Genomic DNA, 22,902 nt, shown 5'->3' with positions numbered 1-22,902 from the left:
ATAGCTTATAGAGGTTACAAGGACATGTTAGTACTTTTTCATCACAGTTCGCTCCCACAAATTTAGAGTCACAATAAAATGAGACTGAAAACAAATCATAATTTGTTCATGATACATAATGAGCCTCAGATAGGGTGGCCAGGTTCCCCCGGTCACCTGTGGGTGATGGGTGGGGATGGACCTCACTTGGAATGCAGTGCCATAGAGTTCACTCTCCAAAACAGCCATTTTCTCTAAAGCAGGGGTAGGGAACCTGCGGCTCTCCAGATGTTCAGGAACTACAATTCCCATCAGCCTCTGTCAGCATGGCCAATTGGCCATGCTGGTAGGGGCTGATGGGAATTGTAGTTCCTGAACATCTGAAGAGCCGCAGGTTCCCTACCCCTGAATTCTAGAAGGCTTAAATACATTAGAAAAGATGACAGTTTTTGATTTTTCTGGGTTTAAGGACAGGAAGTTAGATGTACAGTACTCCATAGTTTTTCTAAGGAGCCTTTTAAGGCCCACTTGAGATCTAGAGATAAGTATCACGACATCAGCATACAGTAGGAGTGGTACGGGTTTGTTTGAAAGAACTGGGCTGTGTGCATTAACATCTGACAACACTCGTACCAAATCATTAATGAATAAGTTAAACAAGACTGGGGCCAATACACAGCCTTGCTTAACACATGTTTTCCTTGTAAACAGATTGGTACGTGCTTCATTTCAGTATAGAACTTTAGAATTCAAGAGGCTCTAATTTCATCTAGGAAATCTTCTCTGAGACTATAGTTACTCACCTTTGTCTCTGCATGTTATGGAAGGATAAATTTCACATGTTATTGCTGGGTAGAAGATGTGGTTTGTTTTAGGTCTCGAAAACATTTTCCTTTTCTCAGATGGTGTATTTTCGGACTGTCTCCAGAAGACCTGGCATCTAATCTCCATCTCTCTCTTTTAAATTCTACTTTCAGATCAGTCAAGTCTTGGGCAATGAAATAAAGTTTGCTATGAGGGAACCCTTGGGACTCAGGTAAGTCTCCAGACTGCTGAGGTCAAGGGGAAAAAAAGGATGAGAGGCTACCATAGTGCCTCTCCTTTCCTAGTGTTTCTTACTTGACCTTCCTTATTGTTAATTATGACTTGGCAGGAAAGACATACTTGTGCAGAATAATTCTGCTGAGTGGTATAGCTTGCCAGCCATACACAGTGTGCCTGTGAATGAAAGCCTCAGAGGTTGAATTGATAGCTTTATTTATTTTTATTTATTTATTTCTCAGTCTTATAGACCGCCCAACCCCCGAAGGGCTCTGTAAGTTTAGCCATTGTGCTTCTGGGAATGAGTAGCAAGTGTGACTGCAACATTTACTGAATGTTTGAAGGAAAAGAAGATGCACCTGAAAAAATGTATCTGTAGTTTTTAAAGGCGTAGGAGACTTATTGGGTTCTCACAAAAGATAGAGGTTTCTGGTATGGGGTATAGGAAGAGCTCCTTCAAACAGTGTATCCTTTACCTGCTTGGAGATTGATGGGGCCACTATCTTGGCTCAGCATGTTTAGGATAAGTGTGGCTCACCTGCTTTAGCAAAGCAAGTTTGTATTCAGCTGGAGTACAGTATAATGCTCCACTTCAGTGCAGATCTTCATGCAATCTTGGTACTTTTTAAAACTGAAGAAAAGTTTGATTCTTTCCTTTTATTAAAAGGGTGTGTAGGGGATGGGAAGATTTAAAGGGAGCAGGTCTTGTTGCATTAGTTTGTTCACCTTACACTGCTACTACAGTAGACTTTTAGGCTTCTAAAAAGCACCATATAGTGAACCAAATAAGCACATTTTTTATCAAGAGTAATGTGGAATGTCACTTGCAGATTGTATACAGCTATTCAGAGTTAATTTGAGGTGTATCTACTACAAACAATTTTCTAGAACAAAATCTGTTCCTGAGAAAAATAAGCAACCTGGGATGCTGAGTAATCTGTGAAGCACTGATGAGATAAATGCAACTGTGATATCAGGGGAAAGGCAAACGTGTTTACAAGTTCCTTCCAGTGTTTGTGTGCCTAATACCTGTGTTCTGCTGTTAAGTTAGCAGAGATCTGCTGAGAAGCACTAATGACTTTGTGTTGGCTTTGCCAGGGGTACTTTCTCTGGTCAGTCAATCTTTGGTATAACAGACCTAGAAGCAAAACTGAGTGCTTTTTAAAAGGAAACTTATTTTTCTTTATTAACTGGCACACCACTACCAACGGCGAGTCAGCTCTTGTACAGCCAATAGATAAAGATTTCCTTTTTATGGGAGAGTCTTTGCTTCTCTGTCTTATTCTTCCTCGAGTTGTTCCAAATTTATTTATTTATTTTGAAAAATGTTGTCAGATACTTTGTTGTCAGATACTTTGCCAGAAGGCCGTTATCTTCTCCCTTCTTCGTTTTGCATTTTTAAAAAATCTTAATTTAAGGCAACAGGAATGGCCATTCTTCCAAAACAAAACTGTTGTATGAAAAAGTCTATAATACTTAAGCAAAACATTATTTGTGACAATGAAAAGATTATTTTGCCTTTGATTTCTCCTACAGGGTTTGGCAGTTTGTGTCAGCCATCATATTTTCTGGGATTGCGATCATGGTAAGTGACATAAATGTTCATGGAAAGACAAGGAGCAATGAAGAAGTTACAGGGTGGGGAGTAATTATGTTGTATTCCTATTCATCTATTCAGAACAACATGGAAAAGTCTGTCTGGCATAACACAAGTTGGAGTGGAACTGTGGCAGTTAGACAGAAATGAATTCATACCTCTACTGCATTCTGAAATGCCCCTTCTAAAAGCAGCTCCTCCTTATTAAAAAGCAATAAATAACAAATAAAAGCAGATTCAGTTTTGAATGGGGGTTTTGGTGCTTAGTCCCAAACTCATATTTCTTACTGTTTGTATATACTTGCCACAGTTGCGATCCGGATTGTTGACTCTGCTCTCTGAGACCGACTGGAGCACAGGTGCTAATATTTTTCTTGTCTTTTTTTTCTTGCTGTGAGGCTCTCACATTTCCTGATCAGCTCTACGATGCTGTCTTTGAAGAAGAGTCTGTCAACAGCAAGACACCCATCCGTCTGTATGGAGGAGCTTTGCTTAGTGAGTGCTGTCTGGGACCAAGAGTCTGTTGGGAATAGGCAGTCTGTTGGGAATAGTTTAGTGGATGCTATGAGTGGAGGACTGAGTTAATTAGGAGATACAATGCCATTACCCTCAAACACAGGCTGTGGGTTCTGTTCCGGCAGGTTTAGGGAAGACTGTAAAGTGTCTAGGCCTGAAACATTTTAAAAGCCACTGCAGATAAATGGATCACTGTTGGTTGAAGTCACAGTGGTGTGAGCCTTTCCCCCCCTTTGCTACCTTCATCTTAATTCCATGATAAAGGGAGTGACTGGAGTTAACTTGTATTGTTTTATTAAGTTAAGGTATATATATTTTAGTCTGTCTTCTTACCTGAGGTTTGTAGTTGCTTCCTCCATCAGTTCAAAGATAGTGAAACCAAAACAACAAAATGGACCTATGAAGTATTACAGCACAAACACATACACACACAAAAACAAACCAAAAAATCTGCTGCATAGTTTACATTGTTGAGAAGTGCAAATTTGGTCTGTTGTCTCATGAGAAGTACCATAGGTTCCAATTCAGAGAGGAATTTAGGCAGGGTCCCAGGTCTGGTGTGGACAACCAGTCTAATAGGATTTTGATTGCTTCTCTTAAGAGAGTACAGCCATCCAACCACCATTTAAAGGGGGAAGAAATCTGATTTGCTAAGAGATATATGCTGTAGGGTCAGGTTTAGCTTCCAGTAGTCACAGCTCAGTAGCATTTGCCAGCTCTATTCTTTTTGCAGGACTTTCCTATTGCTTTTTTGGAAGGGATTTTGGGGGAAACCAAATAGAGGAGTCTTTGTAGGCTAAAGGTGAATGTGGTTATGCATTCTTTTTGTAATGAGTCTTGAAACCAAAGATGAAGCTGAGAGTTTCTCAGCCTTTTCGGGCAGATAAATTTTAAAAGTTACATAATATCTCTATATGTTAATACTTATGGGTTATTTTCAGTGGTTCTAATATAAATTATTACAAGGCACTTTTTTCCTTGTTTGGATTCTGCTCATATTGTAAACCTGCAGTGGCATCTGATGGCACCAAGTGGAAATGCAGCAATTTCTGGCAAGGGCTTTGAAAGCATTAAGTTGGGACATATGAACAGGCTTGCTTTGGAGAAGACTTTTCTGTTTTGCTTTTCACACTGCTATGATGTTTGGGTCCATATTCTCTCCTGTTCAGTCTCAGGTCTGCTGATCAGCACTATTTTCTGAGCTCTATGGAAAGCTGATTCCCTTCTTGACATCTTGTTCATATTGGGTGCTGTGTGGTTTCCGGGCTGTATGGCCGTGTTCTAGCAGCATTCTCTCCTGACGTTTCGCCTGCATCTGTGGCTGGCATCTTCAGAGGATCTGATGTTGGGAAAGCAAGTGGAGTATATATATCTGTTGGAGTGTCCAGGGTGGGTGTAGAAACATTGACTGTGAGTAACAAAGAAGGCAACCAGGTCAATAGTTGAGGGCATCTGAATAGAAGTATGAGTAACAATGAAGACTATAGCATGGGAGTAACAATGGAGATAGCAAGGTCACTGGTGGGAGCATCTGAATAGAAGTATCCTGGCCTTTGTTTCTTTTGTCTGTGGTCATCCTGTGTTTGTGTGGAGCTGGTTAGACACTGTCTTGACTCTAGTATTTTTCAACACTGGCAGCCAAGTTCTGTTCATTTTCATAGTTTCTTCCTTCTTGTTAAAATTGTCCATGTGCTTATGGATTTCAATTTGCTCTCTGTGTAGTCTTGACGTAGTGGCTTTCAGAGTGGTCCAGAATTTCTGTTTTTTTCAAATAATATTCTATGTCCAGGTTGGTTTTATCATGTGTTCTGCTATTGCTGATTTTTCTGGCTGGAAATAGTCTGCAGTGCCTTCGCGTGTTCTTTGATACGTGTCTCGTGCTTTTGGTGGTTCCTATGTAGACTTTGTCCACAGCCGTGGTATGAGTAGATCTCTGCAGCAGCTAAAGCGATCCCTTCTTATCCTTTGCTGAACGTAGAAAATTGCTTGAATTCTTTTAGTGGGTCTGTAGATTGTTTGTAGGTTGTGCTTCTTCATCAGTTTTCCTATGCGATCAGTGGTTCCCTTGATGTATGGTAAGAACACTTTCCCTCTAGATGGCTCTTCATCTTTGTTCATGTGTCTTGTTCTTGGTCTTGCAGCCCTTCTGGTTTCTGTATTAGAGTAACCATTAGCCTGTAGAGCCCTGTTTAGGTGATTCAATTCATCTTGTAGGAGGTGAGGTTCACAGATTCTGTTTGGCGCCGATGTACCAAAGTTTTTATGGTGCCTCTTTTTTGCCCTGGATGGTGATTGGAGTTTTTGTGTAGATATCTGTCCGTGTGCGTAGGTTTTCTGTATACTGTGTGTCCCAATTGCTGGTTTGGTAGAGATGAAGTAACAACCTGTCCCTCTTATAATAGGTGGAATTTTATCTTGTTCTTGACCTTTTGGGGGGCTGCCTTTTGTTTTTGTTTTTAAATACCATTGCCCACTGATTGTAGAAAGCAGATGAACAGTCAACTAATAAAATGTTGATATCAATACGTTATACTCGCAGGGAAGCCTTGGACATCAAAAATAGTAGACTATCTTTATGAGTGAGGCAAAAGGGTAGGAGAAAGCTGTAAAATATTTTAATTAGGAGGTTAATTTTGCTCCTTATTTGTCAAATGCTCAAGTAAATAAGGCAAACTTAATGGTAACCGTGATAGTACAGTTGAATCTCTTTGACAGTGCTGGGGATACAGTCTCAGACCCCTCCCCCACGCCCCCATCAGACTTCATCCTTTTAGCTGAAGGTGGGGCAATGGAAGAAGATTAATTCTCAGACAAGATCACCTAAGTAACCTTGCATGATAGACAATTTTAATAGCAGGGAGTTTGGAAAGAGAGGGGTCAAGAGGTGTCCTGGATAGGCAGCAAGTCCAGTAGGGAAATTAGTGACTTAATAGTTAGTCAGGGTCTATTCTGTGTTTAAAACTCTGAACCTCTCAAAGATCGTTAATGTAAATATTGCACTCTAAAGACCCAGCTGGCTTTTACTTTGTGACATTAAGCCCTAAATAGGGTTGGAGAAATTCCAATTACTCTTAGCAGTCAAACAGACTTTTTATTTTGTAATAGACTTTTTTATTTTGTGTGTTTCTCTATTTTGACTAGGAACCATGTTAACATGGGGGAAATTGTCTTGGTGAAAATAACCTCTGATCCCCTGTGAGGATCAGATAGTCCAAATCACCTAAAATCTGAGGCCGTTTCTGCACGGGTTAGAGGTTTCACCGGGCAGCAGGAGTTCTGCCGGGCGAAGTGGAGTGCGATGGCGACGCCAGTGAAAGCAGGCTGCAGGGGAGGTCGGGTAGACGGCAGACGGCTCCGCGACGAGCCGCCTCTCTGCGCCGCTTCGACCACGGTTGCCAGTGGGCGTCGCATTCACTTCCACGCTGCCCTCCGACCCCTGGAGGTCGGAGGACAGGTGGGCTGGGAAGGCCCGCAGGCTTAATTTCCAGGAGGACACCGTGAGCGGGGTGGAGACGGGAGACAGCGCCCTGGCGGCGCCAGTTCGCGACCGCCGCAGGGAAGACGCCTCTAACAACAACCCTTTAAAGCACAGTTGTTTAGGCTGCTTGATGCGCCCCTGGGGAGGAAGAAGAGGCTGCTGCGCAAGCAGCAGCGCGCCAGGTTGAACAGCGCCTGGGGGGCTTCTTTGGCTCTGTGTCATAAATGGGCCGTGTGGAAGCGGCCTGAGTGTCTGTAAAATTGTAAAAGGTGTATTTTTAAAAACATGTGAAGGGTTTGGATCAGGTGTAGGTCACGACCCTGGTCTCAGGTAGTTTACAATTAACACCAGCCTTCCATATTTGTTCTCGAAACTGACTACTGGGGTAGGGATTACTGAGATGTGCAGGATGAGCAACCTCTCCACTGTTTTCTGAAATAGCTGAAATTTCTGAATGATACCCAGGGCAATCTCATGTTCACAGCATCACAATAATCTTCTCAGAAAAGGCACTGCTGCCAGGGTTCCATCTGATGCTCCATGCTCTTTAATACCTACTGTTGAATATGAAACTGTTGGATGTGGTCATGTGGATATTTGAACTAGACTGTCACCAGTATGCAGATGACACTCAGTTCTGGCTTCTGCTTTCAGGTCATCCCAGGGATACTGTAGCCGAAGCAGGCGAATTAATTCAGGCAGTTTTGTAACAGATGTGGACTGATCTGAAGCTTATTTATTGTGGCCAGAAGGACTGGTCCAGGATTTAAAGTTTCACACATTCTAAAGGGGATTGCATATTCCTTGAAGGAACAGGTCTCAGTTTTGGGGTACCTTGGACTCGGGCCTGCTGCTGGATAAACAGATGGCAGCTATGGCCAGGAGTCACTTTTACCAGCTTTCCAGGGAAAAAAAATCTCGCTACTGTGCTGTGTGCCCCAGTTACATTGAGATTTGATTACTGCATGGACTGTACATGGGGCTGCCCTTAAGAAGAATTCAGAAATTTCACTTGGTACAGCAGCCAGGATGTTGACTGGAATGGGTTACAGAGACCATACTACTTTAGTCTTGGCCCATCTGCACTGACTCCCAGGTTGCTTCTGGGCAAAATTCAAGGTGGTGGTTTTAATCTTCAAAACCCTATATGATTTGGGACCAACATAGCAGCCTACTCCTTATGAACCTGTTTGACCACTGAGGTCAAGCTATGGATACAGGGACGTCAATATAGATTTTTATAGGGTGGGTTGGGGAGGTGGGGCCATGCCACACCTGCCCCTGGCCCCACCCCCAGCCTCAGTGCTTACAAAACAGCTCTCTGAGTCCAGGGACGGCAGACTCCTCTGCCCCGCCCCCCACACTGGCTGTGCTCGCAGCTGGCAGTCCCTTCTGCCCTCCCCTCTGGGCAGAGGTGTATCTAGGGAAAATGGAGCCCGGTGCAAAATCTGTGTTTTGCGCTCTCCCCCCCCCACACACACACACATGGGTGGCTGCTGTGATGCTGGAATCCACCCCCAAACAGCATCATTTTCAATGGTGTTTAAACTAGGGAGCCCAGATTCTCCTTTTAAATCCACCTTGAAGGGAGAATCTGGGGTCCCCAGTTAAAATAACATTGAAAGTGATGCTGTTTGGGTGTGAATTATCATGCACCCTGAAACAGCATCACTTTCAATGTTTAAACTGGGGGCCTCAGATTCTCCTTTTAAATCCATGCTGAAGGGAGTGGATTTAAAAGGATTATCTGGGGAAATTTGGGGGGTGCCTGCTGTCAGGGGTGCAATTGTTAAGCTAGCAGCACAAACTTTCAGAGTATCTTTAGGAGACTCTCCTGATGATACCAGCCAGGTTTGGTGAAGTTTGGTTCAAGGGGTCCAAAGTTATGGACCCTGAAAGGTGTATTAGCTCCCATTGGAAACAATGGGGGATGGGGGCACCCCCTTTGGGAATTCATAACTTTGGACCCCCCTGAACCAAACCTCACTAAACTTGGGTGGGATCATCAGGAGAGTCTCCCAACAAATCATTGAAATATTGATGCTGCTAGCCTAAAAACTGAACCCCTTGCAGGCCAAAAACGGGAAAAAACACTTTAAAAATACAAAAAACCACTAACGGAGGGCGGAGTTTCAGACATGTAATGGGTTTTTTAAAACCAGGACCACCACCCCTTTACCTATGTTCTTGTATAGATGTCCTAGTATTGGTGCCCACATCTTCTGGAAGAGGGCCTTCTTGGTCATTACAGCAGGAGGATTTTTCTATCCTCTTTTGTTGCCCTGTTCTGCCAGCTTTTGTGTTCAATTTGGTGTTCCTGTGATGATCCCTCCTTGCTAACCAATGTTTTAATTGCTGTTTTTATGTTTTGTGTGGATTTGAACTATTTTTCTTTTTTGAATGATGTGTGTTTAGGTAGATTTGTTTGGTTTTATTATGTATGTTTTAAGTAGGTGTCCTCCTTGGTGACCCTTGTAAGGGTAGAAATGTGGCATACATATTTCATAAATTAGATAAATAATGCTTGTGGGAAATGGTCCATGCAATGGATACTTCCTGTACATCCATCTGCAAAGCTGTGTCTGGAAAACCACTGAGATGAGATCCTGTTGTTTGAGACTGCCTGCTTCAACTGAGGCTGTTCTACCACTGAGGTGACCTTCACTGGTCTGGCTTCCTGCGCTACCACCACCTAATGTGGATGGCCATGAGAGATTCCTTGATTGATTCTGTAATAATTTCTTGGTTGTAGATGTCCTTCCTGTGGCACTAAGTCTTTAAAATACTGCTTGCCAATTCTAATTTTTCTGCAGTGTTATTTTTGCTTGCTGTTTTATCTGCTGCTAGTGTTTCTGTGTAGGTGACATTTCACTTATTTGGTACTATTTTATCCTTCCCTTCCATCAAAGAGTTCAGATCTCCCTTCTCTATTCTATCATCAAAACAAGCTTTTGGTCACTCCATAAGTTGAGCTAGGGTCTCTCAGGTCCTGATATCTTAGCTGTGTTAAATTATGTTGTAAGGTACTTCAGGTGGTAGCCTTATCCCACGGCTTATTGAAACACTTGTACCTCATACTATCTCTCTTTGCCTCTTATGTTGTTTAGGCATCTCCCTCATCATGTGGAATGCGCTGTACACAGCTGAGAAGGTCATCATAGACGCTGGGACCCCTACCGACAGAAGGCCATGCTATCTTTGGAATACAGTCTCCTGCAAGCAGGTCTCCTTTGGAGAGAGACAAGCAAAAGGAAACTCCTGTTCCTGCTCCTACAATTTCATGTTGATCTTGAGTTTTTATAATAATAATGCATATTGACTACATTTGGATCACCCACACACACACACAGAGAGAGAGATATATATATATATATATATATATATATATATATATATATATATATATATATATATATATGTATATATATATATATATATATATATATATATATATATATATATATATATATATATATATATATATATATATATATATATATATATATATATATATATATATATATATATATATATATATATATATATATATATATAGAGAGAGAGAGAGAGAGAGAGAGAGAGAGAGAGAGAGAGAGAGAGAGATTCTGCTGTAAGGTATTTCTCAGAATTTCTTTGTAGAGCAATCTTATCATGGCAGGAACAGACCCCAGAAGTAGGAATTATATTCTTGTTCCCAGAGGGATATCTGCAGGTGAAGCAACATGGGCTGCATTTGATAAGCACTTACTTTGGACCTGCTGAAGTCTTGTTTTTTAAGCTTAATTTGTGACAAGAATGCCAATGAACTGACTGAGCCTTTCTTTCAGTTTAGTCTCAGAAAGCACCAATATTTTTTCAGTGTGCTTTCAAGTACCTCATTGTTATTATATCTGTTAGCCCTAGATACTCGAAAAGTTCTTTGATCCTATGAGATTAATAGTTCACGAAAGACATGTCTCAGATGTTCCCAAGCAAGTGCATTCTCAGATTTTGACCTGCTAATCTTGAAGAAACTGATAGATCTAACTGAGCTAAAGCACTGGCAGATCTACTTATTCTCAAACACATGCTCTTATTGTAATTCATAATTCACTCACACACACAAACACACACACACACACACACATGTTCTAGCACCACTGTCAGACTTATCAACAGCCATATGGATGGTGGAAGGTCTTCCAGAAGATATGAGAAGCAATGCTGGTTATGTTCTAGTTAGTTAAAAGGTTATCCTTCATTTATTTTATTTGTTTAGATAGTTCTTTTGCATGACAATCATCTTACAACACTGGTTTCCTCTCCTTCATTTTATCTTTGCAACAAACTGTGAGATTGGTTAGACTGAGAGAGCATACAAGGCCCAAGGTTACCCAGCAGGCTTCCATGGCTGAATAGGGCTTTCAGCTAGAGCAGGGGTAGGGAACCTGCGGCTCTCCAGATGTTCAGGAACTACAATTCCCATCAGCCTCTGTCAGCATGGCCAATTGGCCATGCTGGTAGGGGCTGATGGGAATTGTAGTTCCTGAACATCTGGAGAGCCGCAGGTTCCCTACCCCTGAGCTAGAGTCTCCCATATCCTAGTCTGATACTTTAATCATTACTCCATGCTGCCTTTCATATCTCAGCATCACTGTGAAAGTTCAGCTCAGCTGTCACTTAAAACTTCTTTAAAAAATGGAAACAGAAATACTTCAGTGACTGACGAGTGTCCCAAGCACAAACTTGTAGCTGCTTGAAATAAACTTTTTGATTGTACTAGATTAGTAGCTCTCAGCCTTTTTAGACCCACAAGTCCAAATTTACTTTGTATGGTGACCCATCCAAGGTTGGCCCAGGGTTTTTTGGCTCCCGACAAACTATGTCTTTGGCATCCATCTAGTTCAGCATGCCATTTTCTACTATGACCATCCTGATGTTTTAAAGAAACCAACAAACAGGAAAGGTGCAGCTGCCCCTCTATGAATCTCAAGCAAATGGCATTCCATCATACACATACCTGAAAACATCTAATGTCTTCCATGATCAAGTAAAGTGTGTCTTAATGGGATGCTGTGTGGTTTCCGGGCTGTATGGCCTTGTTCTAGCAGATCCTCTGAAGATGCCAGCCACAGATGCAGGCGAAACGTCAGGAGAGAATGCTGCTAGAACACGGCCATACAGCCCAGAAACCACACAGCACCCCATTAAGACACACTTTACTTGATCAACATGTATATGTGGTGAAGAAAAAAAATACTAGCTAGTGTCTGACATGGAAGATACTGTTTCCAGGGCCAGATCTTGATTTTCAAAATACAAAAGAGAATAATTGAAAAGGCAGGGGCACCCATTAGGGAGGGCTCACCCATGACTGACTTTTAGTTCCCAACCCACAAGTTGGGAAACGCTGCATTAGATGTTTTCAGGTATGATCTAAAGAAGCAAATGGTAGTTAACCTGAGACTTTTGTGGTATTTGGCTGTAACTGGGAGTCAAGATTTCACAGATATTTCTCTGTGCAGCCAGAGCCTTGTGTGAGAGAATGCTTATGGTCATAACCATTCTAAAAACTCCTTGCTCCCAATGAGGTATTTTTCTGTCATGGTAAAATTTGATCAAACTGAGTGAATGCTGCATCACTGGAGCAGATAACTATATTGATGTATTACCTGCCAGGTAATGCAGGAAAGAAGGTCTTGCAGTGTTTGTAATGAGAATCTTGAGGCAGAGAACCCTCTTTCATTCAAGCTTTCCTTCCTTGTCTTCCAGTTACCACCATCACCCTGGTTGAGATTGGCCAGGCGTCCCTGGGAGCTGCACTTCTCCTCTTCAGCAGAGTCCTCTTTGTCTGCATCAGCATTTATTATTATTACCAAGTTGGACGCCGACCCAAGAAAGTGTAATTTCGAAGGCTTTCCAAGTGTGGGGGCCAGGGGGTCATAAATGTTGCATTCTTTTTGTTTACTTGGTTTTGGTTTTTTTTTAAAATAGCAGACATTTCTTCTTAACTAGAGCATGCATTGATGTATACATCCAGTGCTGGTGCCGATGCTAAATGAAGCGTGGAAAGGAAGAGAGCAGAGCTTGTCTGACTCCATGAAGCTGTTTGGAGGGAGTGAGAAATAGAAGAGCAGAGACAAGAAGGGGGTTAGACGGATTCAGGGGATGGGGGAGAAAGGACTGGAGAACATGCTCAAAAAAGCCCATATAGCACATTTAGGCTGAATTCAAAGGTAGAAGCATTAGAGATAATGTTGTGTAGGGTGGCCCAGTAAGGATCATCTCTTGTCATGGGGTCATCTTGTCTTGGAGCATGGGACACACAGTTTGCATGCTGCAACCTGAGCTGGGAGGCCACAGTACTGGCGCAAAATAAGACACAGGAGGAAGCAGCATTAAGCCTTACTATTTAACTGCCAGGTAAGAGGACTGGAAAGTTTTTAAAAATGATGTAGGGATTGGTACTGCTTCCTCACCCCCACACTTGCCTTTTTAATAAACATTAACTATTCTGACTGATCGTTCTACCAGACATCGGTTTTGGTTTTTTGTTCCTATTTGCTTATTCTGCTCAAGACTTCTTGTGTCTTTGAGCACTAGAAATACAATTCTGAATACTGTTTATTGAAAAGGGAACATTTATCTTACCCACCTACTGAGGTTTGACAACCTATCTGTTGTCCATGGAAATGGAAATGCAGTAAAATATCCCATAGTGTGCATTTTTACAAATGGGCTACCATGTTGTAACCACCTGAAGTTCAAATATTGTACTTTATATATACACTCAGCATTTTAAATAATTAATGCACAGGATAACACCCCTGTAATACTGTTCCATGGTGTACTTCCACAGGATGGAAACCTGGGATGCACACACATGTCCACATATACATATTCTGGGGTGAACTGGCAAATAGTTTGCTGGTCCAAGCCATTTTTGACATGAACACACATGGAACTGCCTTATACTGAATCAGACCATCTATCTAGTGTCCATATTGTCTATTCAGACTGGCAGTGGCTCTTCAGGGACATGGGCAGAGCTCTTTCATGTTGCCTACTGCTTGATCTTTTCAAGTGTAGATATGCAAGATTGAACCCTGGACCTTCTGCATACAAAGCAGAGATTCCTCCACTGAGTCACATTCCATCCCTTTGGAGGGACATGGAAGGATCATAGATAGTGAGTATAGTTGGTTGTACACATACACAGCTCTCATGCCCAATCTCTTAAGTAAGATCTTAAGCACGCCTGCGCTCCATTGGCATTTTAAATTGCCAAGTTTCTCAATATGTGAACCAAGCTCATTGCCCAAAATCTGTTCCTAAGAAAGCAATGGCGTAGCGCCAAGGTGAAGGGGGGGTGCGCAACGCACTGGGCGCACGCATTCCGGGGTGTGGCGGGGGTGCAGGGCGTTCCAGGGGGCTCCAAAGGTTCTGTAGAACCTGTTGTTAAAATTATATCACTTTTTAAATACTTAAAATATTTTATTAAGTATTAATATTTTAATACTTAAAATAAAAAAGTGATATTAAAATACTTTAAAATACTTTTTAACAGTCATTATTTGAATCCCACCACCATCGGAACCTGTTGTTAAAATGTTTGAATCCCACCACTGGTTCCGGGGCGTGGAAGGGGTGCAGGGTGCACACATGCCCCGGGCGCAGTTCTCTTACTCCGGCCCTGCAAGAAAATATTTGCACACAACTTGTTCCTTCTGGATATGGAACAGGGTATTTTAATTTTATTAGATTTGATATCCTACTCTTTCCTGGCCAAGTGGCTAGCAAAGTCTAAAAAATACAATATTTAAAAAAATCAATACATTCAAAGACCAACAATTAAACATTAACATCCAAGACCCCAGTAATCCTGTATCCAGCAGCCCCAAATGAGGGGGACATCAAGCTAGATTGCTGTGTGATGTCTTCTTTCTCATTATGGATGCTTAGTCTTACTACCTTTATTGTCTCTGTACTTTGATAAAGTACAGTCTGAGTGCCTCAGAACTTCTCACTCTCAGATGTTCAGAACTTCTCACTCTCAGATATGATTAATAGAAGTTAGGTAGAATAAATTATTTAGGGAGCATTGAGACACTTCCCCTTGTCACAGTTGTACAAATTTAAAGATATATGCTGCATTTATTGGCTTAATCTCAAGGCCAGAGTTAGTTGCAGCAGAAACTTCATTGTTTTTTAGACAATAAATATGCAGGCACTCTAGTTATTGGCATTTATATTTAATCAAAATTGATCAGACTGACCTTTAAGTGAATGTTTTGTCAATCTCCATTTCCCTCTGAGTTAGTGGTATTGATGTGTATGTTTTTCTTAAAAGGCTAGAGTAAGTAAAAGTAGAGTAGAGGAATTATTCCTGGTGTAGATGATTGATGTAGGGCCAGTGAATCTTTTCCTAGATACTAAGCTCTCATTTACTCAATAGGACAAAAGACCAAAGTTTGAGATTCCCCATACCCTTTAGATGGATTCCAGGGTGATTTTTTTTGGAGTCTACAAATGTAGTAGGCCCTTTTTTGGTAGAAGGTGGTTTCACTGTTCTGTCTTTTTTTGCTATAGCTTTTCCAAAACCCAGTGAGGCACATAATGTTTCTTTCAACACTTTTTAATGTATACCTCACAATAGTTTAGTTTTGTGTGCCCTTCACTGGAATGAGACCAAGAGGGAATATAGTTGGTGTGAACTTCAAGACTACATGATAACACAGAGACCTACTAAGATGGGATGAGACATTCTGGAGTGGATACTACTACTTTTGAGTAGGCATGTGTGAACTATCCTGTGCTTGGATGCAGAACCCATCTGGAAACAATGATTTTTATTCATCTAACAGTGATCTGCCCTGATATACTGAGGCAACACCTTCAATAAGAAGCAAATTCCTTGGGAAGTCAGAAAAACATTCAGTAGACGTCTGGTATTGTGGAATAACTTTTGCTTCTGGCACTGTATGTTCTTCACTGACTGCACTGTACATCAAGGGGCTGTCTTTGGTTTAGCTGAACTGAAGAGAAATGTGATTAGAAATATAGACTTGAATAGAATCCCAGGCTTGTGTCTATTAGTTCATATGAGGTTAAATTAATGCTACTTTCAATTGTCACTTGAAATCTTTGGACTGTGGAAAAGATGCTCCTTTCACTTGTGAAATAATGATTTTCAGCAGTTATCTGGCTTTGAGCATTTTCTTCCAAGAAGTCGGCCTTTGACTAGTGCAAACTGAGTGATAACTAAACTGCAAGAAAGAATGCACTTCAGGCTTGCAACCACATGCTGCCCAAGCATATGACCAGGTGCAGGGGTAAGGTGGATCCCAATATTTTTACAAGGCAAGTTTTTTTAAAAAAAATCACCATTAACAATATCATTGTACCTGTCTTTGCTTGTTTCTTGCATTTCCCATACTAACTGAGTATTCCATACACATTCCCTAAAAGGAGGGCAGGGAGTTCTTTCTCTTGGCAGCCAAGAATAGGACTTGCAATAATGAATACGAATTATAGGAAGAAAGGTTCTGACTGGATAATAGGGAAAAAATACAGTAAAACAAATACAATAAAAGTTGTACAATGGTGGAATCAGCCGCCTAGGCAGGTGATGAGCTTCCCCACGCTGACAGTCTTTAAGCAGCAGCTGGACAAAAACTTGTCTGGGATGCTCTAGGCCAGTGGTTCTCAGCCTTCCTAATGCCACGATCCTTTAATACAGTTCCTCATGTTGTGGGGCCCCCAACCCTAACAGTTATCCATTTTACAGATGGAGAAATCAACTTCCCTTATTGTTATTCCTGAAATTAGGAGTTGAGCAAAGAGAGGCCAGGAAAGTCATTTTCTTTCTTACATTGCATCTGCGGAAGTAAGCCCTGTGAATTCTGTCTCATGACAGCTCATGTTGAAATTAATGCTGTTGGTTTTTAAGGTGCTGCTGAACTTCTGTTTTGTTTTGGCATGACACACTAGCATGGCTATTCAGAATTGACTTTACAAGTGGTCTGCCTCATACTCTTTGTGACATTCCCTTTAGAGTTTGAAGGAGGCTTCTATGATGAATGCGGTAGGTGAAGATTCAGCTATGCATGAGGGGAACGTAGCCCAAGATCTTTTCTGATCACACCTTGTACCTGTTCAGTCATTTTAAAGGCCCAGGTCTCTATTGGTCCCCACAAAGCTCTCGCTGGTCTAGCAGGAGACTGCTTAATCATTGTTGATACAATAGTTTAATCGCCTAAAACAGGATCATAGTAGCAATCAAAGGAGGACAATAATTTCAAACTGGTGTAAGGACCCATGAAGTGGAATATCTTCTAGTTATATTGATACCAGAGCTTCCAATCTGGTCTTCCTGAATGAAAAGGTTTAGGAAAATGTTGGGGTTTTGGACTGCCTTTGAATTTTAAGTAAAGTTTTCCAAAAAAAAAATACAACACATGAACCATGAAAAGTCACTTCATTGTTACAATATCTTTATTTTTTTCTTTTTAATTTTTTTAAGGAAATGCACACTGAAACTGTGCAGAATGTTCCAGGGGTAGTGTCTGTTTTATATTACAAAAAGACCCTTTCAATATAAAAAAGCATTACAGTAGGGAATACAAGATAAATTAGCTCTAGCTTTCTAACAAAAAGAACATTAAAAAATTTAAAATAGATTTCGACATTTACTTCACAAGTGGCCTGTTTTCCCAGGCACTTGTAACAGTGACAACAGCAGACAGTGGAAGGGACTGAGTGGATCTAGGTTCACAGAATCAATTAGAATTTAATCACAAATCTGACCTGAAGCTCTCAGGCTCAAGTTCCACAAGATTTCAGCATCTTCCCATTCATCTAAATAAGTCTTGTTCAGGAAAACAGCATGCTGGATTGTGCCTATCCTCTCATATATTATACCAAAAGGGTGCATCAGCCATTACAATACTTGAAACGCACTCTTATTTTGCATAAGAATCTTGAAAGGAACATGATGCAGAACAGTTCATATTATGGTATGTTATATTATGTGCATTTCTTGTTTAAAAATGTGTGTGTGGAGGAGGGGGGTCTTCATTTTGAACCAGAGGCTGTCCTGCAATATATCCTCATCTCTTGGAAGAGGGGATGCCGTTCAGATTCTGCAGTTGTTGTGTGTTTTACTCCTTCCTTTGAGACCCCATTTAGCTACAGGAATCAACAGCCCCAGCAAATATTTTTTTCTAATTCTGTGAAGCTATTTTTTCCAATTCCATTAAAGAGGACAGTGTCTTGTCTTTAGGATTGTTATAAATGAGTATTCTAAGGGAAATGGCAGGTGACTGAAAATGTGGAGGCTTGGATGGGGAGGGGAATCAAAAAACTAGACAAGAGTGAAAGAAGACAGCTACTGGAAATGAGAGGCTGCAGAAAGACCAAAGTAAGTAACATTCTCATGAAAGTTCTGAGTTTCCCCTCATCTGCACTGATTGTCTCTTAAAGAGGAGTTCTGCTTAATTTTGAGAGGACATTCAAGGTAGTGCATGTGCTTCACATGCAGAAAGTCCTGGGTTCAGTAACTCTTATAGCCTGTGAAAAGGATCTTGGATAACATAGGCGGGGAGGGTGGGGGGGACCCTTTCATGAGACCTTGGAGAGCTATTACCAGCCAACTTTGATGGTACTGGCATGTATGAACCAATTAGGTGCTTCAGGAAAACCTGCTTCTGTGTGTCCTTCTATGTGTGTATGTGAAGATTGGTTTCAGTATAGAATCTGAAATTATCAATGTGCTATAGGAAAACTGCATTGGCCTGTCCTGTTGCCTCTCTTCCTTGCTCTACAGTTGCGTAATCCTGAACCCTACATGCACTCTAAGTGCAACCTTTTACAGGAGAGAATGTCAAGGAACATAAAAATATTTAGCTCAGTATTTGAAACCTTTCGTCTGGCTGTAGTTTGTGATGCTGATCTTTTAATTCTTTCGTTATTGCTTGTATCATCTGTAACTTGGGCTTAATACTTAGTTCATAACCTTGTTTTGGTGAACACTCATGAGCATTCCCTGCAAGCTGACCCCCAAAATTTTACAAAATCTCAGGCCATGTAACATTGCCAGATTTTTTTTATCTTGTCTTTTAGCAATAGCCTGTTGTTTCTGCTTGGTACAGCTTGCACCTCCATTTAGCTATGTTTTTATACCCTTTAGAATTTCTGGCCACAAAGATTTGCTCAGGGCTCTGGAGAACTGTCAGTTGGGAACTTCAGTTTTGTCCCTTCTCCCTTTTAAGCAAGGATCTGTTTTCTAAAGTTGGCTTCTAAGCAACCAAATGTATTACACATAGCTGAAACCATAATTTGGCACAGCAGAAGAGGGAAAAGATTCTGGACAGGGTATGTTATTACATTTGATTGCCACAATCCAAGAAGCACCTAAATGGGAATTTTTCAGAACAAAAGTGTGGCAGAAGCTCCACAGATGGACCTCTGCAGAAGATGACTGTAAAAGTTTCTCATTGCTCTGTTGGCCATTGGGGAGGTTTTTCCACACACCTGGAAGGCACACTGAAACACAGAGATGACAAGCTAATTAACAGCTATCAGTGGCCAACTATACAACACATCTTGCACATAACATTGTGGTAACAAAACATTCAGAAGCTATAAAATAAAATCTCCCACCCTCCCACCACTAAGGGAAGCAGCACCAGCTGTTCTAGAGGGGAACACTTTTTGTAAAGTTGAGGGAGTCAATAGTCAGACTACTGTGGACTTTGCCCTCTCACAGAACACTGAAGAGAAGACCCACTTCCACAATGTAGGAAAAAGAATGTAGAAAGCTCCTGATTCGACCTCATCCTTCTTGATTTAAGAAAAAATCCCTAACCCCTTCCCATTTCCCAACACAATATCTGTAACTTCTGCAGTACTCCAGACAAAAGGATCCTCATTCCCAGTGATCCAAGAAGCTCCTGGATGTTGAAGTGGTGGTTTCTCACTCATCTTGGTTGATGGGCTCACAACGCAGTGTCAAAACTACTTTTTCCCCTAGATGCTTAAAAAAGCTTCCACAATGCTTCAGCTGATCAGTGAAGAGACTGAATTCCGATCTCGTATATGTAAGGAGACCTTTTCCTCTCCAGCTGGCGGTTCACTATCATGAAAGGCATATGAATCCCACACAACATCTTGCTTCAGTGTGGACCATCAGAATTCATGTCCTCCATGCCTTGGAGGTTCTAGTGCAACCCATTCTGCGTGGCTTCTGATGAAGGACTGTCCTAGGAGAAGGCAATGCAGTGCACAGCACCTCAGAGTTCCAGCTCCCAAAGTACAATCCTTTTGGTCATTCATATATTACAAACCTTTTTTTTATTTTGATAACCAAAAAATAAAGTTTATCCTGCATTTTTACTTTCTTCAAAGCATGTGGTCAGGCAAAAATGTTCAGCTGATCATGGAATGCTTTTTACTGGATTCCCCGAAAGAGGCACATGGCAAAGATCATAGCAAAAAGCTGTGAAGGAACCAAAAACAAGGCAAACATAGTTAAAACGGAAAGGGCTGGCCAGTCTTAATTATGGTTCAGCAGCAACTAAATTCCCCCAAATAAGTTCAGAATAAAGGTGATAAGAAAATTGGGGTATAAAAGCCAACACAGACGTCTTAAATCTACTGCATAGCCAAATTGTTGCTTAACAGTTTTCAAAATAAATAGTAAAAAAGAAAAAAAAACAGTGGTTTTGTTCACATAATTTCTAATTATTTAATTCCAGATAACTATTTGCATGGAGTGAGCATTCAAAGTATACTAGAGATATTGCTAAAGCTAGTCCAAACACCAGAGGGCAGTGCAGGACCGTTTCCCCTGCTTCCTGTGCACATTCTTTCACTTTGCAAGCCCTGTGGATAATATACAAAAATTCAGCATGTGGTAAGAATCTATTGAGAGAAATTCATTATGTAGCAATTAGCATACCTCAATGGCTAAAACACCAATGGCAAGGGCTCCAGCAAGGTATACATATGTTTCAAAGGAATTCAGAATCACAGTGTAGCAGCCCTAGAAAGAAAGAAAACAACACTATGAAGTGAACAGGACCTGCCTAGTACAAGCTAGTAAGGGAATAAGTGGTGGATCCTTCCAAGAAATGTGGATGGAGAATCCATTAAAAGTCCAGTTTTCACAATACTTTCTTTAGGAGCTGGGCTGTCCTGCTAAACAATAACCTGACAGCTTTTGGTAAGGCTGACAGCAATAGTATTATAACATTTTCCATTCAGACAGGGAAGATAAGCAGACAGGAAGATAGACTATAACAGCTATAAATGATTTGTAGTCCAGGGATCTTCCAATATTTCTTTTTTGCAACCCAGATCAAGAGATGTAAGTCCTGGTTTTAGAGTTCAACACCATATTTGGGCAATAAATAACCCTTGAAGGACTCTCTCGGGGATAGGGCGGTATAAAAATCTAATAAATAAATATAATAAATATAATAAATAAATAATGCTTGCAATATGGAACTAATCAGGGCCAATTTGCATGTGAGGTAGGGCTATACCATAACAATTCAATGGAGGCATTTTTATGACACTTCATGTGAAACTGATGGAACTTATCAGAGTTGAAGGAAAGTCATTTTCCAGTTTTCTCCCTGGCTTGACAGTTTTCAAATGTTTTTCAAAATCTCTCTCTTTAGATCCCTAATCCTGCATGCATCTGGATTAAACATTTACTATTACTGTCCCATGCCCAGCACTATTATTAAACATTTACTACCTGTCCTCTGGATCCGTGCCCCTCCTGGCTTATTAAAGCATGCCGGGCGGAGCTACGACCCCACCTGTTGAATATCATCAATAGCTCCCTTGAGCAAGGAGTTTTTCCGGGTGGGTTGAAGGAGGCAGTGGTCCGCCCACTCTTAAAAAGACCATCATTAGATCCTGGAGATCTGGCCAATTACTGCCCCGTTTCGAATCTTTCGTTTCTGGGGAAGGTAATTGAGAGAGTGGTGTTGGAGCAGCTTCAGGGCTTCCTGGAGGACACATCGGCCTTCGATCCCTTCCAGTCCGGCTTCCGTGCTGGGCATGGGATGGAGACTGTTCTTGTCGCTATTACAGACATGCTCCGTATGCAACTTGACCGAGGCGGATCGGCGCTCATGGTGTTAGATCTTACTGCAGCATTTGATGTGGTCGATCACAATCTTTTGACCCACCGCCTGGCTGCTTCCGGGGTGCGGGGCACTGTCCTTCAGTGGATTGCCTCGTTCCTCTGGGACCGGACCCAGCAAGTGTGGTGCGGGGACCAAGCCTCCCAGAGGTGCCCACTTCAGTGCGGTGTGCCCCAGGGAGCGCTGTTGTCCCCGCTATTATTTAACATCTATATGCGACCCCTTGCTCAGTTGGTACGGAGCTTTGGGCTGACCTGTCATCAGTACGCTGATGACACTCAGTTCATTCTGTTGATGGAGAGGGGAACGGTCATCGCCCCTATGGCTCTCCAGCATTGTTTGGAGGCGGTTGCTGGTTGGTTGAAGCAGAGCAGGTTGAAACTGAATCCGTCAAAGACGGAGATCCTCTGGCTGGGGCGGGAAGGAGGGGTGCGGGATTTCCAGCCACCGGTGTGGGAGGGGGCTACATTGGCACGGGCCTCCTCCGTTCGTAGCCTGGGGGTCCACCTGGATTCGTCTCTTTCAATGGAGACCCAGGTGGCCCATGTAACCCGGGTTGCGTTTTTCCATCTTCACCAAGCCCGACAGCTGGCCCCCTTCCTCTCTCAAACAGACCTGGCCATTGTGATTCATGCAACGGTCACCTCCAGGCTGGATTATTGCAACTCGCTCTACGCAGGCCTTCCCTTGAGTCTGATTCGGAAATTAAAATTGGTCCAGAATGCGGTGGCACATCTGCTCACAGGAGGTGGCGCTAGAGACCATATTTCACCCGTGTTGTGCTGTCTGCACTGGTTACCGATTGAATTCTGAATAGTTTTCAAGGTGCTGGTTTTGATCTTTAAGGCCTTGCACGGCCTGGGACCTCCGTACCTACGGGACCGTCTTGCCCCACATGTCCCAAATAGGCCTCTGCGCTCAGCAGAGGCAAATTTGCTGGTGATCCCTGGCCCCTCAATGATGCGGCTGGCCTCCACCTGGGTCAGAGCTTTTACAGCTCTGGCCCCTGCCTGGTGGAATGCTCTACCTCCAACTACGCGGGCCCTGCGGGATCTTAATGAATTTCGCAGGGCCTGCAAGACAGAGATGTTCCACCGGGCTTTTGGGGAGTCCGGTCGCTGATGCCCCCCTCCTCCTTTTCATAACATCTGTGGACC

The 22,902-nt window shown here is 42.1% G+C and overlaps 2 protein-coding genes across 4 annotated transcripts in view; one reads left to right on the top strand and one right to left on the bottom strand.

The window, feature by feature from the left end:
* Positions 1-13,125, top strand: part of TP53I11 (tumor protein p53 inducible protein 11) — a 68,699-nt gene extending 55,574 nt beyond the window's left edge. The window contains exons 3-7 of one of the 2 annotated variants that reach the window (XM_048483714.1): positions 957-1,015; positions 2,557-2,605; positions 3,016-3,112; positions 9,719-9,826; positions 12,363-13,125. In XM_048483714.1, the coding sequence (XP_048339671.1) occupies positions 957-1,015; positions 2,557-2,605; positions 3,016-3,112; positions 9,719-9,826; positions 12,363-12,496 (447 nt within the window). In that variant the 3' untranslated portion in view covers positions 12,497-13,125. Of the gene's footprint in view, positions 1-956; positions 1,016-2,556; positions 2,606-3,015; positions 3,113-9,718; positions 9,828-12,361 lie in introns of both variants that reach the window. The other variant, XM_048483713.1, reaches the window with a different exon arrangement.
* Positions 13,126-17,062: 3,937 nt separating this feature from the next.
* The window catches only part of TSPAN18 (tetraspanin 18), a 175,478-nt gene continuing 169,638 nt past the window's right edge, over positions 17,063-22,902 (bottom strand). For both annotated transcript variants that reach the window (XM_048483711.1, XM_048483712.1), the window contains 2 exons: positions 20,548-20,631; positions 17,063-20,085 (listed from right to left, as the gene is read on the bottom strand). In XM_048483711.1, coding sequence (XP_048339668.1) covers positions 20,038-20,085; positions 20,548-20,631 — 132 coding nt within the window. In that variant the 3' untranslated portion in view covers positions 17,063-20,037. The remainder of the gene's footprint in view (positions 20,086-20,547; positions 20,632-22,902) is intronic.

Source organism: Sphaerodactylus townsendi, linkage group LG02 (genome assembly GCF_021028975.2).
Source record: "Sphaerodactylus townsendi isolate TG3544 linkage group LG02, MPM_Stown_v2.3, whole genome shotgun sequence".
NCBI classification, from domain to species: Eukaryota; Metazoa; Chordata; class Lepidosauria; order Squamata; family Sphaerodactylidae; genus Sphaerodactylus; species Sphaerodactylus townsendi.
The sequence above is the reverse complement of the archived record's forward strand: the minus strand, read 5'-3'. Positions and strand labels throughout refer to the sequence as shown.